At 42.5% G+C, this 12,066-nt stretch overlaps 5 protein-coding genes across 5 annotated transcripts; 1 reads left to right on the forward strand and 4 right to left on the reverse strand.

Moving 5' to 3' along the window:
• Positions 1-358: 358 nt before the first annotated feature.
• On the forward strand, positions 359-1,553 carry BYT42DRAFT_564560 (ubiquitin-conjugating enzyme/RWD-like protein). The gene is made up of 8 exons (XM_051567753.1): positions 359-490; positions 591-652; positions 716-753; positions 808-847; positions 952-1,009; positions 1,101-1,135; positions 1,206-1,349; positions 1,411-1,553. Exons 1-8 carry the CDS (start codon positions 442-444, stop codon positions 1,486-1,488), a joined length of 504 nt encoding a protein of 167 aa, XP_051424166.1. The 5' UTR covers positions 359-441; the 3' UTR covers positions 1,489-1,553.
• A 194-nt stretch (positions 1,554-1,747) lies between these two features.
• BYT42DRAFT_612718 (uncharacterized protein) lies at positions 1,748-3,373 on the reverse strand (the record flags this gene model as incomplete). Its single annotated transcript, XM_051571661.1, has 7 exons — positions 1,748-2,144; positions 2,210-2,391; positions 2,466-2,780; positions 2,840-2,919; positions 2,989-3,051; positions 3,116-3,244; positions 3,319-3,373. 7 exons carry the CDS (start codon positions 3,371-3,373, stop codon positions 1,748-1,750), a joined length of 1,221 nt encoding a protein of 406 aa, XP_051424167.1.
• Positions 3,374-3,896: 523 nt separating this feature from the next.
• Positions 3,897-6,326, reverse strand: BYT42DRAFT_284876 (uncharacterized protein). The gene is made up of 3 exons (XM_051562855.1): positions 4,819-6,326; positions 4,381-4,759; positions 3,897-4,306 (listed from the first exon to the last, which is right to left on the reverse strand). Exons 1-3 carry the CDS (start codon positions 6,022-6,024, stop codon positions 4,005-4,007), a joined length of 1,887 nt encoding a protein of 628 aa, XP_051424168.1. The 5' UTR covers positions 6,025-6,326; the 3' UTR covers positions 3,897-4,004.
• A 141-nt stretch (positions 6,327-6,467) lies between these two features.
• BYT42DRAFT_612720 (RNA-binding domain-containing protein) lies at positions 6,468-7,194 on the reverse strand (the record flags this gene model as incomplete). Its single annotated transcript, XM_051571662.1, has 4 exons — positions 6,468-6,647; positions 6,702-6,838; positions 6,908-7,072; positions 7,146-7,194. 4 exons carry the CDS (start codon positions 7,192-7,194, stop codon positions 6,468-6,470), a joined length of 531 nt encoding a protein of 176 aa, XP_051424169.1.
• Positions 7,195-7,798: 604 nt separating this feature from the next.
• BYT42DRAFT_284922 (uncharacterized protein) lies at positions 7,799-11,262 on the reverse strand. The gene is made up of 8 exons (XM_051562856.1): positions 10,469-11,262; positions 10,355-10,403; positions 9,800-10,301; positions 9,594-9,734; positions 9,001-9,517; positions 8,827-8,926; positions 8,275-8,769; positions 7,799-8,202 (listed from the first exon to the last, which is right to left on the reverse strand). The coding sequence occupies exons 1-8, from the start codon at positions 10,761-10,763 to the stop codon at positions 8,100-8,102; spliced, it is 2,202 nt and encodes a 733-aa protein (XP_051424170.1). The 5' UTR covers positions 10,764-11,262; the 3' UTR covers positions 7,799-8,099.
• Positions 11,263-12,066: the final 804 nt, after the last annotated feature.

A 12,066-nucleotide genomic window follows, 5' to 3' on the forward strand; every position in this document is an offset into this window, starting at 1 on the left:
CAGAAAGGAGGTTGTTCAGATGCCATTATAAACCTTTAACGATCGACTGAAGAGTCCTCGCCGTGTAGGGCCAGCATCTTGCTTGTGTCTCAAATCATCATTTGGTAGGCGTTTTGAAACAAACCGAGAAATTAGCGGTTACAAATGCCACATATGGATTATAAATTGAAGCCTTCCTACAATTCACTTGGCATCCAGTCGTTGAGAAAGCGATCATTGGTATGGAAGGGGCGCCTTGCTTGTCCTTGTCTATGTAATCGTTGAAACGTCCGTCCGCAATTATTCCAAAAAAGGAAATAATCATGAGATTTGTTCTTCTGTGAAGCTGGGGTTGGAATTGGTCTTTTTTTCTTCTCCACTGTGTTTTCAGACCGCTCTTCCAAAAACCTTGCTTCATTACGACGTTATCCCCTATACCGTGAATTCAAGTTCATCACAACTATGAGTCTTGCAGATCAAAGCGCTTTGCTTCTTTCCAGACAATTAAAAGGTGAGCAACGTTCATGTCCCTCTTGCAATGAGCATCCTTCTATGCAAAAATCAGAAATCGATCTAGATTGTGAAGTTTGACAGCTAATCCACGTTCCTAGATCTGCAACGAAATCCAGTAGAAGGGTTTTCCGCTGGTCTTGTAGACGATAATATTTACGAGGTACAGAATACTACGCAAAATATTTTTTTTTTAAGATACTCACCATCTAACCTTTACGCTCAGTGGGAGATCCTTATCATCGGTGCTTCAGACACTCTCTAGTAAGTTGTATTGCATTGATATCGACTTTTATCATGCATCTCATTGTGTTACAGCGAGGGCGGATTTTTCAAAGCTCGGCTTTCATTTCCTGTGGTAAGCAAATATAAAAAAAAAAAAAATTAAAAGGATATCATAGCATATTTTTCTTGGATCGAAACTCATGTATATTTTACATTGATCTGTGTGTGTTTATCTAGTCGTATCCAGTGATGCCTCCTACCATGCGATTTATTACAGAAATGTACCATCCAAATGGTAAGGTTCAAAAAAATTTCAATTTCCCTGACTCGGTTACTGTCACCGCATAAACTATTTTCCCTTTTTTGCTGACTTGTTTATGTTACAGTGTATCCTGATGGCACCGTCTGCATTTCCATATTAGTGAGTATCCCATTTTTTATTTCATTCATTCTTCATTTTTCGTCCATACTCACCTTCAATATTTTTGTAGCATCCTCCGGGCGATGATAAATATGGCTATGAGCATGCTAGCGAACGATGGTCACCAGTGCATACGGTCGAGACTATTCTTATTTCCGTGATTTCCATGTTGTCAAGTCCTAATGACGAATCACCGGCTAATATCGAAGCAGCTGTAAGTGTACATTGTATAATATCCCATGAAAAAAAATTGACTCATCTGTTGTCTCTTGTAGAAGGACTATAGAGAAAATTATCCCTACTTTAAAAAAAGAGTGCGGCGATTGGTTAGAGAATCTGCCGAAAATCTGTAAATAAGATCGCTCATTCTTCCATCTGTATACATAAATCTGTCTGGGGGGTTTTTTTTTTTGAAGTATCTGTTGGAAATCAAATGCCGGAATGTTTATTTTATGTCTGTAAGGGATCATTGGGAATAAAGGAACTATCGCTCTGTTGTAAATTGTGTAGTTTTAGTGTAATGTAGAATGGCTTGATGCTGACCGAACAATAGGATATGGTAAAATGTGGTATGATGAATGATTGGCATTATAAGAGAAAAATATTCTGGCTCTACGCAGGATGTAGTGTTAGCCCTGCCCGGGAAGCAAACGCATCAGGGGCGACGAAATCTGTATTTGCTGAAGACGTGTCTGTCGATTCGCTAGATTCCTGGTGCATGGGATTGAGTGGCAAAGCGCTTTCTTTCCGTTGTGGCATTTTATGATCGGTCTGAGAATTCTTCATATTCGCATACAGGTTGTATCGGTGAAAAACTTCTTCATAGCGTAATTGTTGTTCTTTCAAATCGTCGTTTGGACTCATAAATGAAAATGTTGGCAGCTCTTTCGATTCGCTGAACGCAAAGGTTTGACTGTTGCCCACCGTCGATAGTTGGCTATCATTTGTTTGAGAGGTCTTTCCCCCACTCGATGACTTGAGACCAAGATTAGGATCATCAATTTTTGGACTGTAAAAAAAATCTGTCAGTCGCTGTCCTCCGCAAGTCATAAGATAAGCAGAGCAAAAGCTTACTTGAAAATAATTGCAATTTCCACCAAAATTGTAGCTGCAGGCCCCAGAAAATTCCATACCGCGCCGACAAAAATACTGCCAGCAACGCTTTTTAAGATGTGAGTGCGCAACAACCCAAAGGCCAGCAATAGAGCAGCAAATAACATCAAGCAGACGACAATGATACTCATGACTGTACGAATCTAAATTGTAACACAAATATAAAAACAAAATTTAAGCAAGCAATTTGGTTTTGGCGAATCTTTGGATAATTTACCTTGAAAATGCCGGTTTTCAGTGTTGCATATCGCGATGTCGAAGTGCCTGCTTTCCTTAAATGCTGATTCAAGACGTTGATGAGGCGAATGCCTGCCCACATAACGGTAATCGCAAGACCGGTGCAGTGGATAAACCAGAATATGTAGAGTAGCCGAGTGAAAATGACCGCTATCTCATAGTGGGAGAAATCGAGAATCCCCGCCGCCAAGGAACAGGTGTTATTGATAATAAATGGAGCAAAGAATAAAATGACGCCAACGATGTCCACGGTCTGCGTGGAAGGCAACCATCCTGAAGAAACAGATTTATGGCTCTGGATGAAAAACGATTTCAAATAAGAAACACCGTGCTTTGAGCGGATCGTGAACTTACATTTGCCAATGTGCGCGCAATGCCGACAACGTACAGTACGAACGAGCCATATCCAAATTGCCAAGGAAACTCGTACATGACTAACCATAAACAATTATTATTACCGAAAGTGAGCTGATTTCCCCCCCCCCCCAAATTTTGGTGCTTACATGATCTTGATATCGGATTGTCAGCAACGTTAGTGATCAGGATCACACTGTTGATTAATCGAACTAAAAATTCCTGTCAGACGTCGGTTTGAGGCGGCGCAGAAAAAAAAACTTGAAAGTGGCTTACGAAGGTTGAAGATCATTATCAAAAAAAGCATGCCGTCAATGGGTTTGGGCCGAAGATACTCTCGAGGCGAGTGTGCTTCAAACATGCGATGTCCTTGCACTATCCTTCGATGCAGAAGAAGTCCGACACCTTGATGACGTGGGAAAATAAATGAGTCCAGCAAATAAAAAAATAAGAAGTCTATACTAGTTGAGGATAGTTACCAATGATAATAACACATGCTGAAATAACGATATTGGTGATATACACAATAGTCATCGCGGATTGTTCTCTGCAGTTTCGTAGTGTAAGCCGCCAATCACAATGATGGACTCCGTCGGCATAGATTCTGCCCAGCGTTTGAACGTGATCCATAATATGCAGAAATCGTAATCTAAAACCGTTTGTCGAGGAAATGAAAAGGAATAAAGTGTTCCTGTTTTCCGGGCACCTGTATCTTATTTATTTTTTGGTACACCGCTCGATTGACTCGAGGAAATCTAATGTTGTAACAAGAATATCGGTGACTTTCACGTTCTGTTTCCGCTCAACTGGTACAAGCTTTACTTTACAATCGCTTCCCACCATTTAATCCATACGCATGATACCAGGAACTTCTTGTCTTTAGGAGCAGTCAAATTCATCAACCGGGTGATCCAGGGTGTGTACACACACTGTCGATCGGAAGAGGGTTCAATGTCCGTCCCTTGAATGTTGTAATATCAGAAAATTCAGATTACACATCAGAATCCAGACATCGCCGGAAATGAAAGGACCGTCGTACAAAAAAGAAAACGTTGATTTTTTTTTTTAAAAAAAAAAATCACTCTAGAACCCCATTTCCAGAGTCTATCTTTATTTTCATATGAAGTACAGAAGGAGAAAAAAAAATACATGATGCAGTCCCGCATTATTGCAGAATGAAGCCGCTATCATTGAGCGTGATCTTGAGAACATGGCAGAGTAGTGCGTAAAATGGAAGAGGATATTGATCATATTGTTTGATCAATGAAACGTAATCTTCGGGTTGATTGACTTTTATGGACGACGAGAAGGACATGGATCGCCAGTGACCATCGGTAATCAGCGCCGATTTAACCTCTAACAGACATGCCTCCAATATCCCCCTCGCCTTGTCAGCGACAGTAGGATCGGGGAATCGGATTAAGATGGCCAGAGTATCCACGGCGTCGAGGAGAAATTCGGTATTAACTATCAACAATAAGATCCGCTTATGATTAGTATCGACAGTCGCATGTCACACATACCCCACACATTTTACTTACAATGACATGATAAGGATGAGGTGGTGAGTTTTTTGGCCGTGTCCAACAGTAGTTGTGTTCCACGTAGACAACCACGAACCGCGTGATCTTGGATGAGTTGCAACAAAGCATGATTGTCCACATGGATATTGTCAATAGGATGCAGTAAGCATGAGCTGATATTGATCATGAACATTTGGAAGAAAACAATAAGCATGAGCTGTGGTTCGGTGACAGACGAATCGATGATAATCCTGGTGTTCAGATCGATAGGATTCGCGGTTATTCGCAAATATTTTGGAACAGTGTACCACCACTGTTGGATGATTTCCTCCCATCGGAAAAAGGTTTCAAATGTCATTTCCACTTCTTGACCGGCATGCATACATCCAAATTGTCGCTAAGAAATACCGCCCTTTAATTCATTTGCCCCATGCTTCACCAACGTTTCATACTTACCACCAAATTAACCACATAAGGATGCCGAATGAGTCGCAGAATGTGTTGAAAAATTTCGATGAACGATTTCACAAGATCAGATTCAAGAGGCAACACTTCAAATTGCACGTTCTCAATGACTGGAAGAACAAACTCCTTGTCATCCAGAAATTCATTCATCGCCCGTATATGTTCGGCAAGCACGTAATGCCGTTGAAAAAGCGCTCGCTCGACAATCGGTTTTCGGTCATCCGCGTAGTATGTTCTTAAATCTTGACATATCAGATGCGCCATGGCCGCGTATTTTTGTGATTCCGATATTCTTAGTACATGTTGCAGATACTTGGTGATCAGATTGATCGACATCACGGTTTCCAATCGTCGATTGGGATCGTCAAAAGTTTCTCCAAGGAGATCTTTCCATATACTGAAAAAGTATTCGCCTAATCGACGGCGTTCGTCTGGTGTGAATGGAATATGTTTGCACGAACTGCTGCCCACATAGTTACACATGGCCATCGTCACGATACAGCTAAACGGATCGGATAACGAGTTGTAGTATGCCATGTAAGTCGGCTCGTAGAAAAGGGGTACGGCTGAATTGAAGCATTTAAAGTAGATTCGAACGAACTGGTCCACTAACGGCCGAGGATTGGCGAACAATGCATCCTGGAGCAAAGACGGTGATTTTCGAACGAGTGGTGGTATTACCTGGATACCAGAAAGGTACTTTCGCACCAACGTCATAATTCCATTCGGTGCAACGACCTTGAAACTGTGGGCAGTATTCTCCAAATCGCCTGTAAACGGATTCAGGCTGCGCAACATGGTTTGACTAAACGTAATCAGTTCGTGGACAGACTTGATACCGGTTTCCAAGCGAAGCTGGCCATCAACGATGGAAAGATTCCACTCGTACTTGGCATTTTGACAACATTGGCAAAATTGGTCATTCTGGCCGCATTGACAAGGACTTCCATTCGAATAGGGGACGAGAGACATCAACGAATCAGTCTGACATGGCTGAGAGGTGATGGATGAGAAGCTGGAAGCGGGAGATAACAACCGAGATATTATAGGAGAAGGTAAGGAGGGGGGCGATGAGGACGATGAGAGTGATTCAGACGACGAACTGCTGGTGAGACTAGGTGCTCGACTACGCTCGTTCCGCAGCAAAAGTTCCAAACGGTGTAATTCGGATTCCAACTGGACTACAACATTGGTCATGACCGCTAAATCTTTGTTGCCATCGAGGAGTTGTTCTTCATCTTCAGTATCAGAGGTGGTTGCATCGTTACTGCCATCTCGGACTACGCATTCTCGCTGTTGCTTGGCACACCGAGTGCAGGCCGCTGCCCCGGGCAGCCATTCACATTTTCGTCGTTTCTTTTTGCAATCTAATTTCGGAAATCAGAGCAAAAGCCAAAGTACAGTCATTCCCATTGAAGTTACCTTTACAAGGTACAGTTCGTTTAAGTCGTTCGCTCATGATTCATTTTTTTTCTTCGTCAATCAAAGGAAAGGAAAGAAAAAAAAAAATTAAAAAAAAAACCCAAAAATTCAGGTTACCGTTCTTGGCTTTTGGTCGCTGATGACGAATCACATTGGATGAAACAAGAAAGATTCAAGAAGACACTGTATTCAAATTCATTATACTCTTTCACTATGCACTAATCTCTGGAAGGGCTCTGGCTTCTGTCACGGTGACCACCTCGGCGTTCCGAACGAGAGGGTCCTTTTACGAAAGCAAAGTCTACTTTGATTTCTTGATCAAGATATTTCGTGCCGTCTGCGTCATCGATGGCATCCTGAGCTTCTTTACGGGTTTCGTATTCCACAAGAGCATAACCCTACGAATTTTTAGTCCACTATCACACAGCGCAGAAACCGAGTCGTTGTCTTACCTTGACATAACCGGTACGTCTATTTAAGTTCAAGTGCAAATTTTTGATGGTGCCATATTCTGCGAATCGTTCATTCAGCGATTCCTCATCAGCTTCCTCGTGCACTCCTCGAATGATAATAATCCAGCCTTCTATGGCTACGTTACAAAGGTATCACGTTAGGCATCGTTGCATTGAATAGACTGAGATTCGACGTAGGGGCTTACATCGTTCTGGTTCAAGAGCGCTGTCCTCGTTCATACGATCCAAGCGTTTACCGCGCCGTGAGTCATCTATAATCACAATATTAGGACCTCGATCCTCCGTCATAGTTTTGTAAATCGTACCGTGTTCGTTGGAGAAACCTCGGCCCTTGATTCTGACTTCAGCATCTACAGAAAAAAAAAGAAATCATGGAGATAAATAAACGTGAGCATACAAATTCACAATGAAAACCATGCGTACCATCGTCAATGGCCATTCTATCTACGGATCGTGCATCGCGGCCGCTCATGTTGGTTCAGATTTTTCTTTATTTTTCACAACCGTGACAAGAGTAACCTCATTGAACCCAAAAGAAAAAAAGGTTATCGGCCCGCCCCAATCCCCTCACGTGATATATATGACGTCATAAAATGGGTCCGGGATATATTTTTAATCGTTGGACTCAAGCAAGAGCAAGTCGGCGAAGCTTTTTGTTCCCCAAGCGCAGATAGAGCACTTTGGATCTTTAGGATCGATAACTTTGCTCGGTTATAAGCGGAGGACTCGTCTAATATTCAAGCCAGTTAAAGTCTCGGTTTCACTTAATATCTAAAGTGTGTGAGTCATCTTCATATCTCGATATACTGTATTCATGTTATCGAGGGCTTGTAAACATTGTTTTTCAGAAATACGTCGAGTTTATCGAGTCTATGTCGTTTAAAATTAACAAACTTCAGCGATTCTAATGCTATCTACGACAATTTATGTGCTCCCTGTGATGTTCCTTGTGAGCGTAGGATTGTGATATTGGAAAGGTGTGCTTAGGCATAAAGAGATCTCCCTGCTCGGATTCCTGCCGGTAGGATCAGGCTCTCTGGAACAAAGGTCGACGAAACCATGTGTCACAGAATTGATGGCCAAGATCTTCTCGGCAAAGCTCTAGACTGCCAAAAACAACCAACAAGTTTCCAACGTTTCTACAAAGTCACTTCAAGTTTCCTGGCCGCAAACAATTGACGTGGTATTTGTCACGGTGGCGTTTTAATCATCCCATCACTTTTCATATCGGTTGAGAATGCCAGAGAACGAAGAAAAAAAAAGAAAGAAAAACTGAACAACAGGGTGGGAAGCAAATAGAAGAAAATTCGTTTAAAGAGCATCAGATGATAAAGAGGGAAGAAAAAGGAGTATAAAATAGGTTGCATGCTGAGTAGATCAATAAAATGAAATATCCGCATCGCCTTCAGCCGGAGCATCAAGATCGACGTAGTTCTTCACCTGACGAGGGTCACGAACCATGGAATCATTCAGGTCGAGGCTATAAAAAAAAGAGGAGCCTCATTCAGTTTCAAAAGAAATAACGACAATTTCCAACACATTAAGAAAGTACCTTGCCGACGGCGGGCGGTTAAAATTTTCCATGCCATCTTTGCCACCCGTCCTGCGATTCATGGCCATGGCATTCGACCAGTTCATATCGCCGAAACCGATGCGTGGAATTTGATCCCACGGTGTGCCCACGGCAGCAGCGTGCATGGCCATCCCGGGAGGAGCCATACGTCCACCGCCATTCATTGCAGGAACCATGAATGCTGAAGGCGGTCCAGCAAACGGTATATTAGCTCCCATGTTGGCTGCACCCATGGCCATGTTCATATTGGACTGAAGGTTGGCGGCTGGTGTAAGATGATTCGGGTCGCGCACATAGTTGTTGAAGTAGTCGACTTCTTCCCTCAGACGTGCAATTTCTTCTGGATGTTTTGTGATGATATGCTTCTCCACAAAATCGAATCCTTTGAATGCCTTTGCACATTCCCCAACTTTACACTTGAATTTGGCTTCGTGCTCCTTTTGTACATGTTCCTTCATAAACGTTTCCAGTTCGCTACAAATTGAATCATGAGCCACATGCCATGTATGCAATGCACTAACAAGCTTCTACCTCGAATAGGGTTTTCCACCCCATCTCTCAAGCTCTCGGTCAGACGGTGTCTGTGACTTCATCGCAATTCTCTGGTCGAGATTTTTTGCCCATTGCGCAGCTATCACGATCAAATGACTGTCAACACACCATGTCACAGTATGAAGGATAGGCTTCAATTTTGGTTCATCATACCTTGACGTTCACCTCGGTTTTGCTGTTTCCCATCGGTTGTTGATGACGTTGAAAGTGAAGCCAATTTACGACAATGTGGCTCAGGACAACGTCGATTGAGTTCTTCGAAAGAATCGCATTCCATGCCACAGTAGTAGCAGAACATATGAACATTTCGCAGGTATACAATGATCATATCGAGTCTCTTCTTCAGATAAACACGTTCGTTGGATTCCTTGGCCAATTTGGTTTCACCGTTCTCTTTGTCCGGCTCATCCATTTCGGTATCTTGATCCTCAGATGTTTCCGCTGCTGAAAGCTTAGCAATAACCTCTTCCGCCCTTTCCAACACCAATTTCAATCCGCCAGCATCGTCATCTACCAAATCACCATCGAAGACCTTAGCCAAGAGTTGTGCTTGTTCGAAGTCGATATCCAGTCGGTCTGAGGTATTGGCTATTTCAGGAGCCATTTTATGCACGCGTTGCTGCGGCTGGTTTTTTCGATTCATCGCCAAATGAAAGGTAAAATCGTCAATCTGGAGGACAGGAGCGCACAAAGCTGGATTAACATCTTCATACGCCACATGCGATACATTTTCACAGAAATCCTACTTTTAGATTATCCAAAGCTTCAAACGCTTTCACCATATCAGTGCCTTCTTTGAAATGAATCCAACCAATACGATGGAACTTTTTGTTGGGAGATGGTTCCGACAGAGCCAGATATTCGAATCCATCGACGTTGCTGCACATCTATCACACAATGTCAGCCCCACCGCCTTATTTTGCGTTTATCCCATTTTCGCATAATGCTATACCTCAATAATTCGTTGTCTAGCTATCGTGGGCGGCACCGTCTTGATAACCAACTGGTTCTCATATTCAATCGAGGATGCAATGTCGGCAGCTGGAATATCGGCTTTCTCCTCCTTCGCATTCGCAAGTGATTCGGCACCAGGCTCTTCTGGCGATTTGCTGGCAGAGGTGATCGGCTTTTCGTCGTATTGAATCGCATCATATACTCCGTTTCGTAAGTCAATAAGAAACTGGTCCAGCTGATGCCGTCTACGCTGTTTCATATCGGCAATGCGAGGTTCTGAAATCTTTGGATGATATTTTTCTTGAAACCATTCTTTGTCTTTGTTGTTGTTGAAGAAAGTATTGAGCTGTCGAGCCGTGGCTTTCTCTTTGTATTTGGCGTAACGTTTCTGAAGTTCATCATCATCAAAATGACTTCGAGAATGCGTTTGGCGTAAGTAGTCGCAATATTGTTTAAAGGGTATGATGTAATCGAGCTGGTTGGGATCGACCGGCTGAGGTCTGTCAAAGAACATGAGTGAAATGGACTCAAGTTACCAATGATGTTATCTTACCTTGCCATGTTTGGCCAGCCAGCGCCCATCATTGGCACATTCATCATATCTGCTAGCCCCCATGTTAGACAAATAAAAAATTACCCGTCATTCAATTTGTGGCATGCCACTTACCCATCATAGGATACCCGCCTCCCGGTCGTCCTTGTTGTCGTTCGGGCATATTGCTGTATCTGGGACCCGGTACATAGCCGTCCCGTTCATAGTTTGGAATGTAATGATCACCATCTTGTGGATAGTCAGCATCTCGTTCGCGGACATCTCGCATACCACCACCGCGGGGACCCCCTCGATAACCACGACCACCATGCGGCGGCGGAGAAAAGGATGCTCGCCGTTTATGTCGTCGTTCTGATAAATGACAGTGAAGAGGTAAAAAAAAAAATGAAGAATAAAAGATAGAAAGCATGGATTAATACCCATTATAAAAAGTAAGAAACCGTCAAAAAAAGGTAAAAATAAAATAAAAATAAAGGAAGGATTGACAGGTACCGTCAGAGGGGCTGATACTACGGCGAAGACGTCTTTTCCGTTCGTAGCGATCATGGGCATCGGCATTGGACATGTACGAGTCTCCATAAGAATCGCGTTCATGTTCTATACTTCGTTCTCTTCTGAATTTTTCTCGAGCCTGGGAGCGAGGTGGTAGTTCATCATCTGACCAATCACCATATCCCCCTCCTATTGTGCCTCCACGATCCACCGGTGAATAAGTTCTGTGATCCGACATTGAATAGTATTTGACAACAAGCGTATGTCTTGAGAGAAATGATACAGATAAATAGTGCTGATGCCTTCCCAGATGCCACGCAATAACCAACAAGCAGTGAGAAGGAAACCCAGCTTGCTGCTTTTCAGCACCCACCGGTTTTGCGCACGCACGTGACTACTTTTTCAATTTTGGGGGTGACATCAGATTTGAAGCGCTCAAAAAATCATCGGTAATTTATCACACCTGTGTAGCATTCATGAGTTAAAAACTGATGAGTCTATACTATGTATACCATGACCTGATTGCATTATGTCAGTGCTTACCCTCATTTTTTGAGCTAAGTGGAATTTTTTTTTATTCTTCCTTATTTCTTCTTGAGCTCGGAAGGATATCTGGCTACAGGATCATATTGCATCTCAAAACTAATGCTCCACAGCAGGGATGATCAGGTTTTATATGCTTCCTTACAATATTCGGAAGGCTTTTGTTTGCTACCGATTGAGCATCTTTATTTACAGCGCTCATTGTGACGTGCGAATAAATAAATACTGTAACCGCAGTCGCCCCTTATTACAAAGGCAAAAAAAAAAATAAAAAAAAAAAAATAGGTACATTCATCCACAACTTCGACTCACCACCGAGAGCAAGTCTTACGGCTGACACGAATTACAATATAGATTTATTCCACGCATGCTTGTAACCGAGAGCACAGTTCACTAGCCATTGTTGACTCGGTCCCACGACGGAAAGTACAAGATTGTTCCAATAAGTCATAAAGGTAAAAAATCCATAATTTATGGAATAGATAGATTGGTTAACTTGTGCTGATGAAATAAAGATAGGCAACAGCTTCAAAAAAATTCTTATTACGACCTTCCTGCATTTTTTAGATTCATTAATGTTGGCATTTTTATATTGATTCAAATAAAACGCCTTTACTTGGCTTACGTTTTGGCATTTTTTTTTTCTTTGCGTGTCGACAATTGCTATGATAACTGAT

This window comes from Radiomyces spectabilis (genome assembly GCF_025331425.1).
Source record: "Radiomyces spectabilis strain NRRL 2753 chromosome Unknown BYT42scaffold_5, whole genome shotgun sequence".
In the NCBI taxonomy this organism is placed as follows: domain Eukaryota; kingdom Fungi; phylum Mucoromycota; class Mucoromycetes; order Mucorales; family Radiomycetaceae; genus Radiomyces; species Radiomyces spectabilis.

What these genes read in the sequence shown, in the direction of transcription:
- BYT42DRAFT_564560 (XM_051567753.1), top strand. Translation starts at nt 442, where the DNA reads ATGAGTCTTGCAGATCAAAGCGCTTTGCTTCTTTCCAGACAATTAAAA. An exon ending in TAGACGATAATATTTACGAG is followed by an intron (nt 653 to 715) that starts GTACAGAATACT and finishes CTTTACGCTCAG; the next exon opens with TGGGAGATCCTTATCATCGG. An exon ending in CCGTCTGCATTTCCATATTA is followed by an intron (nt 1,136 to 1,205) that starts GTGAGTATCCCA and finishes ATATTTTTGTAG; the next exon opens with CATCCTCCGGGCGATGATAA.
- BYT42DRAFT_284876 (XM_051562855.1), bottom strand. Translation starts at nt 6,024, where the DNA reads ATGACCAATGTTGTAGTCCAGTTGGAATCCGAATTACACCGTTTGGAA. An exon ending in CTTATGTGGTTAATTTGGTG is followed by an intron (nt 4,760 to 4,818) that starts GTAAGTATGAAA and finishes GGTATTTCTTAG; the next exon opens with CGACAATTTGGATGTATGCA. An exon ending in CTCATCCTTATCATGTCATT is followed by an intron (nt 4,307 to 4,380) that starts GTAAGTAAAATG and finishes TATTGTTGATAG; the next exon opens with TTAATACCGAATTTCTCCTC.
- BYT42DRAFT_284922 (XM_051562856.1), bottom strand. Translation starts at nt 10,763, where the DNA reads ATGCTTTCTATCTTTTATTCTTCATTTTTTTTTTTACCTCTTCACTGT. An exon ending in GGCTGGCCAAACATGGCAAG is followed by an intron (nt 10,302 to 10,354) that starts GTAAGATAACAT and finishes GTTCTTTGACAG; the next exon opens with ACCTCAGCCGGTCGATCCCA. An exon ending in AAGCTTTGGATAATCTAAAA is followed by an intron (nt 9,518 to 9,593) that starts GTAGGATTTCTG and finishes CCTGTCCTCCAG; the next exon opens with ATTGACGATTTTACCTTTCA.